The sequence below is a fragment of the Palaemon carinicauda genome, chromosome 4 (genome assembly GCF_036898095.1).
Source record: "Palaemon carinicauda isolate YSFRI2023 chromosome 4, ASM3689809v2, whole genome shotgun sequence".
NCBI lineage: Eukaryota > Metazoa > Arthropoda > Malacostraca > Decapoda > Palaemonidae > Palaemon > Palaemon carinicauda.
Genome location: NC_090728.1, coordinates 100796663 through 100811390, shown reverse-complemented (window position 1 = coordinate 100811390; position 14728 = coordinate 100796663). Strand labels below are relative to the sequence as shown.

At 32.5% G+C, this 14728-nt stretch overlaps 1 protein-coding gene across 8 annotated transcripts in view; it reads left to right on the top strand.

The window, feature by feature from the left end:
- Nucleotides 1-14728, top strand: part of vari (MAGUK p55 subfamily member vari) — a 310024-nt gene that overhangs the window by 166398 nt on the left and 128898 nt on the right. Inside the window, exon 1 of one of the 8 annotated variants that reach the window (XM_068372533.1) lies at nt 12334-12379. The exons of the other annotated variants lie outside the window; for them this stretch is intronic. Within the exon in view, the coding sequence (XP_068228634.1) occupies nt 12349-12379 (31 nt within the window). The 5' untranslated portion in view covers nt 12334-12348. Of the gene's footprint in view, nt 1-12333; nt 12380-14728 lie in introns of those variants that run through there. 8 annotated transcript variants of the gene reach the window in all.

Genomic DNA, 14728 nt, shown 5'->3' with positions numbered 1-14728 from the left:
CTGAAGCTAGAAAAACAGGGTAAGGATCCAAGGGCTCCAACGTGGAAAAACAAGCCAGAGAGGAAAGGAAATAAATAAACTACAAGAAAAGTAATGTACAATTAAAATAAAAAATATTTTAGATAAGTCTTTCCTGTATAAACTATACAAACTTATAAAATAAGAGGAAGACAAATAAGATAGAATAGCGAGCCTGAGTTTAACCTCAAGCAAGAGAACTCCATCCCAAGACAGTGGAAGACCATGGTACAGAGTCTATAGAACTAGCGGAAGACTAGAGAACAATGATTTGATTTTGGAGTGTCCTTCTCCAAGAAGAGCTGCTAACTGTAGCGAAAGAGTGTCCTCAATCCTTATCAAGAGGAAAGTAGCCACTGAACAATTACAGTGCTGTAGTTAACCCCTTGAGCAAAGAATAATTATTCATTAATATCAGTATTGCCTAGTGTATATATTTGTATATATATGCATATATATATTGTATATATACATGTGTATATATATACTGTATATATAAATATATATACATATATATATATATATATATATATATATATATATATATATGTATATATATGTATATATATATATATATATATATATATATATATATACAGTATATATATATATATATATATATATGCATATATATACATATATATATATATATATATATATATATATATATATATATATATATACACACACATAATCCAATCTGCTTTCTTATTTTTAAAAGCAGGATGCTACAAACACAAGGTCTCTAACAGATAAAGCGGCCTAACGTTGAAAGGAAATAGAGAAGTAACGTGTAAACTGTAAATGAGAAATAAGAATAAAGTATGACATATATTATGATCAATAACAATGTCAGATAGAGTCGTATATGAAATATAGAATGCTTAGATCATTCTATATTTTATTTACGACATAAAAACATTTGTAACAAGTTTGAATTTCTAAAGTTCCATTAATTCCAGTAAAAGATTAGGAAAATCATTTCGCACTATAGTCAGAGCTGGAATACAACTTTTAGAATACTGTGCAGTGCTAATCCTTATGATAGAAAAGCCGAGACTTAGAATTAACTGCATACCTAGTACTGCATCCAGGATGTTACAATCGGGTAAGATTGAATGCAAAGTAGAGTAAGAATTATGAAAATATATATGCAACATGCACGAAGAAGTAAATGAACGACGTTGACAAAATTGATAGCCTGATTAGAGATAAGAATTTAAATGAGCGTAAGATTTGGCAAACGATATAAGATAAGAGTCAGCAATTGAAGACCAAACAGGAGAACAGTATTCAAAACATAGTACAATGAAAGAATCAAATAATTTCCTCAGGATAAAATGATCACCAAATATCTTGAGAGATTTTCCCTGTAAGCCATTTTGTACAAATGAAGAAGAAACTGATTGGATGGGTTTCTCAAAATTAAATTAAAAAAGAATCCCATCTAGAATCTTAAATGAACATCATATTATTGATGAAAAGATGTGGTTGTTGAGGAGCCACAGTCCTATTTACAATCATATTTTGAGTTTTCTTAGAGTTCAACTTTTCCCCATAATTTGCACCATGCACTAATTTTAGCTACATCTCCATTGAGATATTCAACAACTACAGGTTTATATTCAGAGGATGTAATTGATGCAAAGAGAGTACCATTAACTGGTTATGCAATAATCTTATTTTCAAGGGCAAACCACAAAACATGTGTATATAATATGAAAATTAATGGGCCGAAAATACTACACTGAAACGATAGATGTTACATTCGTATAGTCACTATGGTGCCCATAAACAAAGACCCACCTATTCCCATCCGTTGAAGTTTGAAAACAAGGGGTTCTTGATTAACCAGCACTAAAATCAAAGCCAATTATACGAACTTCGTGACCAAAATCAAGGAATTCCAGTACAATTTTGGAAATTGTAAGAAGGCATTTACGAAAACCAATCGGCAAACTAAGGAACAGATGATTACTTTCAGACATTCAAAAACGTAATAGATAATATTGGAGTTATGAAAATTGTCGTTAATCAGTAGACCTAGAACTTACATAAACACATTTACCTAATGGAGTAACATTGCTCATTGTTCAACCAATTGATAAAGAAGCTCTTTTTGCCAACGTGCGAAAAATAACAGACAACTTGGGAGCAAGGAAATCAGCTATCTTTATAAAAAATCAAGAGAAAAATGTCCGGGTATACACATCATAAATATTAAGGTTCAGTGAAAGGGTTTTGATTTAACAGAAATGAAAAGCTAAACATTTAAGAAAAAAGGAATGAGGAAGATGGAATCTCATTGTTCTTCTTAATGTCAAACACATCATCAAAAAGGATTGTCACTTCCTTTGGACAATCATGAGTGATAGGTATCTGGTTTAAAAAAGGGGAATTGTTAATTCTAAACTACCATTTATTTTCATTAGTTTAAAGGTTTAAAGGCCGTCCATGGATGTCAGAGGCAACGGACAGCGATGATGCCTTAGCTAGCAGGACAATACTGACCATATGATCAGCGCCCAAGCCACCTCTCAACCCAAGCTGAGGACTCAGCAGGTATACCTATAGGGTCCCCCAAACCCCCCATTCTTAGATCACAAGGATTGTGAAGTTGCAAATACTACAAGAAACTATGGAGCTTGAACGAGACTGGAACCCTGTTCCAGCAATCCCCAGGCAGGGACGTTTCCGAAAGACCTCCGCTTCATTTATGACCAACTCAAATTCCTATTCAGTGGAAGGATAAACTGATCAACAACCCTTAGATGAGTACTATTATTCCAAGTTAAATCTGATCTATTCATTTCCAAAGATGATAAGCCTTCTATTTCCCCAAATAATCATGACTACATAATCAGTAAATCCGGGTAGGGTTTGTCCTTAATTCAGTATTTCAGCATACAAGAAAGAATAGGCCTATCAATTATGATGATCAGGTTATCATTTGAGAGAACGATAGGCTCAACCCCTTTATACAATTGTAACCAATTCAAATGCTAGTTTTAATCTTTGCTTACACATACATCGAATTGTCAGGATTATTCTATACACATTCTCCTCTTTCCTCATACACCTAACAACACTATTATAACCGAAAACTTCTTCACTCAAGGGGATAACTGCTGCACTGTATCGTAACTGACCATTGGGTTCTTTCCACTTAGGAAGGGTATATATATATATATATATATATATATATATATATATATATATATATATATTATATATATATATATATTATATATATATATATATATATATATATATATATATATATATATATATATATATATATATATATGTGTGTGTGTGTGTGTGTGTGTGTGTTTGCATACGTATGCTTATGTTTGTATGTTTGTAATTGTAGGAAGCCATGTATAACAATTTATGAATCTCTCCACTAATGTACGTATATCAAAATATGAGTAAAGTGCAATTATAGCTTTGCAAAAGCCATTCGGTGAACGCTTAACTTCTCGACTGGTTAATATTTCTAAATGCATCATTATTGACATTTCTATCTTGGGGACATATTTCATATCCGCAATGGTAAAATATCTGTTAATGACTTGAAGTGTATGAAATAATACCAAGAAGAACTGAGAGAACAGCGATCCCGAGATTATTGTTTTGTCGATGTCTTCATTCCCAGAAGCACTCGAAATCATTTGATCAGTATGCATGACGTTCTCTCTGCAAGAACTTTCAAATGATGCTGGAATAGAGGATTTTAGGGTCCTCGGTTTCTAGTCTCGCGGCTTAGTTCCCTGCCTCACAATATGGCCGCTTTAACAACCGTAGAGACTAGCCTTAAACCCCAATAAAGCGGATTGCTGCGCAGAAGTTCATCATGGAGAGATATTGGAGTCTTTCCTCCGACGTTTAAAGTCATACTGTTTGTGTCATTTGCCGAGTGATGGCGCGTGGGTGGTTGTCGCCTCTGGAGACAGGTTCCAATATATTGTCCGGGACGGTGGCTCTTATTTGATAAAATTGAATATGGAAAATACATTTATACTATATGTGAGTATTTTTAATACACACACATGCAAACATACATGCACACACATGTATGTTTATATATGTATATATATATATATATATATATATATATATATATATATATATATATATATATATATATAAATCTGTCTATTTACTATATGATATATAAATTATATATACACTAAAGGTCCTTTGCAGTGCTCCCTCTTCCCCATTTGCTGCACCCACTTTCTAGCCTTTAAGTTGAGCTGTGACTGATTTCTTTCATGCACCGTGTTGTCCAAGCTCCTCTGCACTTTACTGCACAATGTAGTTGGGCAGGTTTTCCCCAGTTGTACCTCAGTGCTGAAGGACCCAAGTCCCCAAGCCTCAGTGTCTGGCCATATGATCCGAGTTCCACAAATTCGTAAATCTATCGACATTACTCATCTCTTACAAACAATTTTTAGAAGAGTTTCTACATACCTTCTTCATGTCTTTTCTTCCGATACTTACCTGTTTTCAAATTTTAACGTTATCTACCAAGTTTATCTGTAACATCTGTATAAATCAACAATTCCAATCTTTCACTATTCGCTCTTCGTCACTTCATCTTTCAAATATTTCTATCATAACCTTAGACTTATTACAATTCTCATTTGAATCTCTCAGCCTAAAAGCCCCTTGCAAATTTTCACAACTCACGATATCTCCTCTTCTCTATCACCAGATTACAGTTGAATATGTGCAAACGTCTACCATTCCATATTCCATTCACAACCCATTTCCTTATCTTCAAAACTCTGCACTTACATTTCCGGTTCCTCTAAGCCTTCCATCGCGACTCCATTCATTAAAAGAAAATAGTCATGGAGACAACACACCTTGGACTCGACCACCTTTTATACCAAACAAGTTACCCTCGTATCTACAAGTTCCAACACAGATTTACATTTCATCATAAAAAGCTTTTATCATTCCAAATAAATGAGCTTTTAACAATGTTTCCCAATCACTCATCAAAATTCATCTATGATTTTTCATATATCTTTTTCTCGGCTTGTGCATGCCTTTGATCTCAAACTTCTTGCACAGATGTTTTATATATATATATATATATATATATATATATATATATGTATATATATATATATATATATATATATATATATATATATATATATATATATATAAAATCCTCTCCACTAACCTTACTAATCATTTCCTTATCTAATTCATTTTTCCAATGTGAACCCTACTTTAAACCTTCACATGTGCTTATCCTCAACATTTCCATCATACAAATCCTTTGAAATTTCCCTTTCCCTAATATAATTACCATACAAATATTGTACTGGTCACCCACTTAGTTCCTCTATCACCACCACAACTTGGAAACTGTTTGATTTATTTTATTCTTCCATCATTTATCTGTTCTCCTATTTCCAACAGTTGCTTTTACAAGGTTTCTCGGATGTACCTTAAAATTTCCATTCTTACATTATTCGATAAGCCCTTCATCTGTAATTAATTTGAACACATAAACTCGTACAGAAACACTCACACATGTGCATATATATGCACACATGGCATATGCGCATCTTTTTCTTCTGTGTAAGCTTGTAATATAAATGATATGGAGGTTCTCAGTAGTTAAGGACTAAAGATGTTAAGTTTATTGTCATGTTTTCCTTTTTTAAAGCCTACTTCTATTTGGAAATTACCTATTGTTTACACACACACGCACACACATACTTTTGTATATATATATATATATATATATATATATATATATATATATATATATGTGTGTGTGTGTGTGTGTGTGTGTTTATGTGTGTGTTTGGGTGTGTGTGTGAGTGTGTGTGTGTACATTGTTATCCCGTTCGCCTAGCATTCGCATGGTAGCAGATCGATCACCGCGCGGGACCGTGAGTTTAAGCTGTTTACTGGGGAGGATACTGCTTTGCCCGGTTGATGTTTTGGTGAGTATCTATTCTGAATGATACTGGAACTGAAACCAGACACCTTTACCTATACATGCATTATATACATAGTATGTACTGTACATATAGTATGTTTGTGTTAAGTGTGTGCATGGATGCGTGCCAGTTTGAGTGTGTGTACAGCTTATTTGTTTTATGTTTTACGCAAAATAATGTTAAGGTTGGTTAATTTGTTAATCCTCCACCCCTTGAGCATACATGATTCCGGTGAAAGTTTTTGCAAATTTTTATACGGTGTGAGTCGTTGGTCTGTCTTATGTAAGTATTGACGTAACTGAGGATGGTATAAGCAAAAGTCTCCATAGTGGTTCCCTTTTTTCATCGTCACATTTTTTATTTTGATGAGTATTACAAATTTCCTCTGCTTGGATGTGCTATTTTACAGTCTGTAATGTTTTAAGAATCTTAGTAAATGGTGAAAATGCTATTTATTGACTTTCTCGTCTGTAACACTGCATTTTCCTTGCAAATTATAATTTACGAATTTCCTAGATATCAGGCGAAAATAATTTGGTTTAATGTTAACTATTGTGTCAGCCAACATTCTGACCAATCCATCAGAGTTTTTTTAAACCTTTTTTTTTTCTTTTTTTTTTTTTACCTCCGAAACCTTAGTTTTAAATATCTCAGATTATAGATAAATTGCTGTATGCTATTTCTTTCGGAAATATCTTTCATGCTTTGTCTTGCTCACCTGGAAAGGTCAGATTCTTTTCTTCTTGTACATACTTCTACCAAATGAAGTCGACTTGCCAATTTAATTTTTCAGTTTTTCATTTTAATTTTCCAGTTTGTCCTGGTAGGTATGTACAATAACTACAACAATAACAGGGATACTATATATATATATATATATATATATATATATATATATATATATATATATATGTATATATAAATAATCACAAAAGGTGTACGGGATTCAAGTAAAATAACAAAGAGAAGCCGAATATCAAGTATTCTCTTATTCATTCACACATTATTTGGGTACAAATAGGATATTGTAAATAAAAAAACGTGGAAAAATATAGCTACCAAAAAGATAATCATCAGAAAAGAAATGCACTAGGATAATGCATGAAAATCATTGGCTGAAATAAGAATACCTAACTCCTAAAACTGCTGAGACAATAGCCACACATTTATAAAACTCAATACTAATTGCCATTCTTATGCTTTTGTTTATTGATAACTTCTTTTTCTAATAGTTGAAGGCTTTAAGCTCAAAATGTCCATGTTTTAGGTTTTATATGATTGCGTAATAATATTCAATGATATGGCTTTCAATTATACATTTGCATAAAACCATTTACCTCGTTTCACTGCAATTTACAGTAGTATCAAAATTTTTGCATTGGATCAATAAATATTTATATAGTATTTTTATTGTTTTTACAGAATACTATGGGATATGTTTCATATTGTCAGTAGTTTTCCACTAATCCATCATATTCTTATCATAGTTTTTAAGGTTACATTTGTACATGATTTTTTTTCCATTTCGAAACCTTTAAAATACCTGTGACTGAAAACTACATTTACCTCGAAAAACTTAAAAATCTAACAAATGTCTGAAAATCTTTCATCATCAAGATAAGCTTAGCAACCTTTCTAATTTACTGATTTGATATCAATTGATCTTAGTTCATTTTCCTATTTTGGTTTTGAACTATTACGATTATCTTTTTTAATAAAGGTCTAAAGTAATATAACCATGAACAATGAAGAAGTACTGGACCACTGGTAAACATATATCGTTAATGTGAAAGTTCATCTATTTTTTTTTTTCAGTCGTCCCCTTGTGTTTTGCGTGAACCTTGTAGTTACAGGTAAAAGTAACCAATTTTTTAATAGCAGTGCAGTGCTAACCACTTGAAGAAGACAGCCAATGTTGATAACAGATAATTTTCTTTGAAGGACTAACCCTGTAACCACAAAATTCTCTACGGCCTTTAATTTCTCCTGTTTGAGCATACGAAGGTGTTTCCTGCTTTTCCTCTTTCGAATATTTATTTTTTACCTTGAATGATCTATCAGCTTCTGTCTAGGGCCTGCTGTGTTATTTCTCAATTCATCGTATGCTGAAATAGTTCAAGCCACTCTCCTTTTGAGTTCATAAGCGTAAAAAAGAATGATGTCTTTATAATTATGGTTATTAAGCAAGCTCCAGCTCTACTTGGAAAAGCTAAATGCTACAAGGAAATGAAAAAGGAGAAGTAGAGAGCAAATTGTAAGAGAAAAATAACAGAAAAATATAATATATTAACTTAAATAAATGCCAGATAGATAAAAAATAAAAATATAAGCTAAGAACAAGAACTATGTCAACATGCCCAACATGTTGAACTTCGTAAGTTCTATTATTTCAACGGTCCGGTTGGAAATATCATGGGACAATATTTAGATATAATTTTCACATATTTCAAATGTATTTACTTACTATAACTGTTGTTCACAATTAGGGTTCTTTGATTCGCAAGGCTAGCGCATGCGTTTATCCCCATATTGGGTTCATAGTTATTATTGATTATGGTAATGTATTAAATCTTGTGATGCAATATGCTGATGTTTACTGCACAGTGAATGCAGCGCAAGGTAAATTACGTACAACTTTAATTTCACTAGAAAAGAACAAGAGTATGAAGAGGGGTGGCCATATGTCCCACTGAAAATTTCATACTTTTAAGAGCTCCTTGTTATAAAATTTAATAATCTAGCTCTATGATGAGTAGTTCAGATTAACAATAATGATAATAACTAGATTAGTAATAATAATAATAATAATAATAATAATAATAATAATAATAATAATAATAATAATAATAATAATAAGAACGGTAATAATAGTAATAATAATAATAATAATAATAATAATAATAATGATAGTTGATTTTTACAATCCTGTTTTCCAGCTAATTCGCGGCTCCTTCATTACTGAACTTCACTTTTACTGCTGTGAAATATATTAGGTCCGTCATTATTATTATTATTATTATTATTATTATTATTATTATTATTATTATTATTATTATTATTATTATTATTATGAAATTCGTGTGAAGGTGCTCCTTTTCAAAAATAGGATATGGGCATTTTTCTAGTTATAGTTTCTAACAAAATTGTGATATTATTCCAATTTCCTGTAGATTTCTAATGACACATCGTGACTCCTTGGGGAGATGCTTGTAACATGGAAAATCATGTTATGTTTAAGTTCATATCCTAACGATTTCACAGAAACGGTAGACATTCAAGGACGTTTGCCTCTGATGAGCTAAAAACAATAGATTGATCTGAAATGGTTCTAGAAAATTTGTAAAACAGCAAAGTATGACACTTGCCTGAGACGACTGAGCCTAATATTCTCAGGAATTTCCATTGAACATTTCAAAATGTTCTAGTATTACGAGGAATAACCTTTGAGGCAGTTGGCACGAGCAATTTGATAGACAATTTGGGAACTGTTATCGTTATTGATGGTATTGTTCTGGATAACAATAGCATTTGCTTGATTAACAGGCTCAGCATATTCCGAATAGGGATCGACTCCAACGTTCTCAATACTTCCCAAAACAAGTCTCTTCGGTTTTCATTTACTTTAGAGATTAAACTAATACCCAAAGATTAGTCAGCCATTAAAACTTTAGTATCCTCCCAATCACTAAGTCTCTGGAAGCTAATAATTTCATTATGTGTAGTTTACCATCAATGTTAGCCTTCATTATAATATTACTTCAACGTAATAATAGACTTAGTGTAATGGTTGACTTTACCTTCGAAGTTTATTGTCTTTTATCCGTGCTTTACTCTGGCCAAAACTTTTATTTGTGGTTATTAAGATTTTAAGCAATTATTTGCATTTAGAAGTTGATTATATTAGTTAAAGTAGGTTAATAAAATCATGAACTGCTATGTTTTTCTGTTGATGGCGAATGCTTTTTTATTTGCTCTATAATTGCTTTACTGATATCTTCAATAATTTTCTTCTTTCAGTTATGAAATATATGTTTTTTTATATTATTTTTACTTCTGATGAATAGGAATTTCCTTACATGTTTTCCACCATTCAAAGTTCCTAAAAAGTTGCATTTTTCCAAATGGCATTGTAGTAGTCCTACCACTTATATCGTTTTACTATACAGCTGTTATTATATTTTATAAAATGCCGATTGATTTCTTCTGTGATGCTTTTCTAGCACAGTAGATTGACCCCCCCCCCCCCCCACCTTTTTACTGAATATCTTATTTATGTTTTATCGATTATCATGATATTGATAACCGTGCTTGTTTAATAGATTTTGTGGTATTTAACCATACGTTGTCACTTTGGCTTACTATAAACGTTTTCTTTGTTTTACTTGAGATATTAACACCCTTTGGAGTGCAATCGTCATAAAGGATACTAATACCATGTACTCTTACCGTCCTATTAATGAAGCCTTACATCTTATTACTATTTTTGGCTGTATAAATTAATAAAGGTTTATGCAGCCTTGTACGCTATGGTTCATACTACTGGAAACTATTATAAATCTTATTGTAGTCGTGACCAAAAGCCCCATGGGAGAGAGTCTTAAACTTGCACATACGACATACCTGGGGTGATATAAAGATACAAGGTTCTTTTCATTAGCACTTTATAACCCTTAGAGCAATGAACCATGCAATTGACGGAGAGAATATACCCCAGTCCCAGGTTCCTCCCCAGTATGTGGTGCGCTTCCGGATCCGGAATAACTTTGCTTGCATCCGTGAGGTACAGCAAGGTCAGTTGTTCTATCCGATTTGCTGGCTTTGAAACTGAACATACAGGTTTCTCTCTCTCTCTCTCTCTCTCTCTCTCTCTCTCTCTCTCTCTCTCTCTCTCAATAAAAATGAGACTAGACTCAATAAGTGTTAACACTATGTTTGCCATTTGTGGAAATATCTATGATCCTCTAATTAAGGTTTTTTTTTCTTTTTTTAATTTTTTTGATAAAGCAGCCATTGTGCAAATTTTGAAACTTTTTCACAGAAGTTTACTGACTACCTTACTCGTTCAGACAAAAGAAATAAGTTTTAGGTCACATTTGTTATTCATTCTTAAGCGTATAGTCAATTCCCGTCACAACACAAACAAATGTTCCAGTATAGACTGACGCACGTACTAACATACTTTCCGGGAGCACGTGACAGCTGGACAAATTAGTGTCGTGTTAAACTAGGTGGCGGGAGCACGTGGATCCAACAGACCTGCGGTGCTAAACTGGATTACTGTGGCAATAGACTGTTGATGGAATTGTGCGGGTGTGGATTACAGTTTACTGCACAACGAAAGAAAGAAAGGAAACTGTAACATCAACCTGAGATGACTGATAGGTGCAGTTATTTATCCCCGTATAGTGTAGCTTTTGTGGGAGTATCCCTTGTGAAAGAGCGAATTCTGTCAAGGTCGTTGTAAAAGTTACGGTTTTGTTTAGGGAGGAGAGACTTAAAAATATGAAGCTGGAATGAAACTTCAGCCCAACGATGAATGATAGAATACTTAATGAATCTGTTACAGGGTTACCTGTAACATAGAGGAAATTACATCCAGTGGCTGATGATTTCAAACTCTGCAGACCAAGACACGACTGGAATGGGCTTGATACACTAACATCTTTCAGTGTTTATAGAAAAAAAAAAAAAAAAAAAAAAAAAAAAAAACTCGAACGCATGAAATTTCATAGAAGTGAAAAGCTTTAAATTTAAATATCATGATGTTTTCATCACATTAGTTACTTGGATATCATCGCCAAACAAAAACGTTGTATGACATGTTGAACGTCTGGAAAATGAAGGATACTGTTTTTTTGGACGAAAATGACATTTCCCCTCTGTTATTGAGTTGGTCTGTTGATGCCGGAAATATTTAAGGATAATGGGTTATTGGATTCGGATAAAAAGTCAATTGAGAACTACGATGTAAACTAGAATTCTGTGGCCCTGCAACAGAAGTATTGCAATAAATTGCACATTTGACCTTCGAGATGTTTGTGTTTCTGATCTATAGATCAGAATAAAGATGTTATTGGTGAATAGAATAAGATAAAAGAAAAGGGTCTGATCTCTGAATACAAGATATGATTTGTAAGGGGCAAGATTAATATACTTTAGAGTGTTAAAATAAAAGTGACTATTGAGAGGATATTCAGCCATCGCAAACATGAGGGGCATGGAATTATCTGATTTAGAAAAATACGATATTGAATAATAATGTCTTGGATTAATTGACTTATTTGTTAATAGCTTAGCTCCTGACTTTAAGCTTTTTAAGCTTCTTTTTGAAGAAATTTTGAAAGCATTAAAAGCAACCATGATCAAGTTTACCATGGTTCAATTCGATCGTAAGTTGACCCATGTTTCCTTTTATTATATCAGATTTTAATACCAATGATTTGCCTTCAGCTTTGAGTGAACATGAATTGGAAATTGGGAAGGAATTGTACGTCCCTTATACTTTTTAATTAGTATGAATGATTTGATTTATTGCCCTTTTATTAGATGCGGTTGCTGAGATGTGATTATATTATATATCAAATTTTATGTTTTTGAATCTCGTTCATCAATGGTGCTGATTTTCTTCCATCTTGTATGGAAATGGTGTAATATATAGAACGGTGTTTGGTCTAACTAAAGGAAAAGAAATGTAATATTATCACAAAATATGAGACAAAGAAATATCTTTCATACTAGAAATACCTATTAGGCTTTTTTCACTTGCAAACATGAAATAGCTGAAGTATAAGCGTGAGAATCTTTGATAGTAATATCTGAAAATGGGCTCTCTCTCTCTCTCTCTCTCTCTCTCTCTCTCTCTCTCTCTCTCTCTCTCTCTCTCTCTCTCTCTCTCTCTCTCTCTCAGAAATAATTCCTAACCTAAAGTCAAGGTCTGATTTTTATGATTCATACTTCCAGCATATTCTAATTCCGACAACGAATTCAAGGTCTTGGTTTTATTTATTTATTTCATAATTATTGTTGTTGTTGTTATGACTAATATTAATGCAACAAAGAAATTACTCTGGACTTACTAATGTTGTTTTAATCTCAGAGTAAGGAGATTACCACAAAAAAGTTTTTAGTCATAAAATACTTCATTCGAGGTTATGGTGGATTGAGGCCCATTAAACTGCGGCTCTAGTATCTCTCCTGTGCCGTAATGAGATTTCCTCCCACTCGTTACCGAACAGGAAATTAACCAGGCCTTGTCTTAACTATCGATTCTCAACCGACATCTGGCAATAGCCAGGTGTAGGGGCGGCTCGCTTTTGTTATTTTCAGCTTTCCAGGCACACAGACGCACCTTTCAAAATCACGATAATGATTGTCAGGACGTCCGTTAGCGTGTGCTCATACGTAACTGTTTTTTTTTTTTTTTTTTTTTTTTTTTTTAAACTGAGTTTTATATTCACGGTTTATTTGTTATTTACTTTAATTATGTTTTTTTTAAACAGCTTGCATAATGTAGATAACCTTAATACATCATTCATTAAAAATATCCAAGTTTGGAAGGAAGAAAAGGAATAATGAAAATAATATGTTTATGGGTCATGGTAGTCTCTCCTCTCAAATTAGTAAATGATACATCAATGCATGACTGACTTAGAGGGACCAGGAGTAATAATTTCAAAAGATTTCTATCTCCGATAAAAACAGTTTACTCTCGTGTTGCTAAGTTCCATAGAGATTGTAAGCAAGCTTTAAATACTTACCTTATAATCACATGGTAATGATAAATTCTGTCGGTACTTTAGTGCCTTGCCCACGCAATGTTCCATTCATTCTCTGGGTCAACGCAGATGTAGGTTTTTATTATTCTCTCCATATTCTTTCCCTATTTGCGATTATTACACACATATATTTATACACTATATCACTATATATATATATATATATATATATATATATATATATATATATATATATATGTACATACATACATAAATATATTTATATATGCAATATGTACAGAATATATATATATATATATATATATATATATATATATACATATATATATACATGTATATACATATATATATATTTATATATATATACATGTATATACATATATATATATATTTATATATATATATATATATATATATATGTATATATATTGTTTGTATGTGTGTGTTTTACTGTTGCAAGGATCACGTGACTTAATATACAACAAAAAACAGTAGGAAATAATAAAATGCTTTCGTGCATTTCAATACACACTTCTTCAGGGTGCAATAAAAGAGGGCGTATTAAAATGCTAGAAAGCGCTAGGCACTAAAGCATATTTTTTCATACTGGCTTTTGCATAATATGTATGTGTTTTGCGGGCGAACGCACACGTACTTTTAAAAACGTACACAGGCAGACATGCATAATGACATTGCATAAGCATTGCTTTTTGCGGAATTTCATTTTTATGGCTTTTATGGATATTGCTCTTTTGCCAAAAGTATGACGAACCGAAATGGGAACGAAGCCATGTAAGTTGGAATCCATAGTAAGTTAGAAGGCCTTGAGAGAGAGAGAGGAGAGAGAGAGAGAGAGAGAGAGAGAGAGAGAGAGAGAGAGAGAGAGATTAGTGTGCAGGCTCACTCCATCTATGCGCTGAATCAAATCTGTGTTTTTATTCGTTTAGATTAATCAAAGTTCAACTTTAGGATGATCTTAAAGTTAAAAGTTAAAGTTGTCTG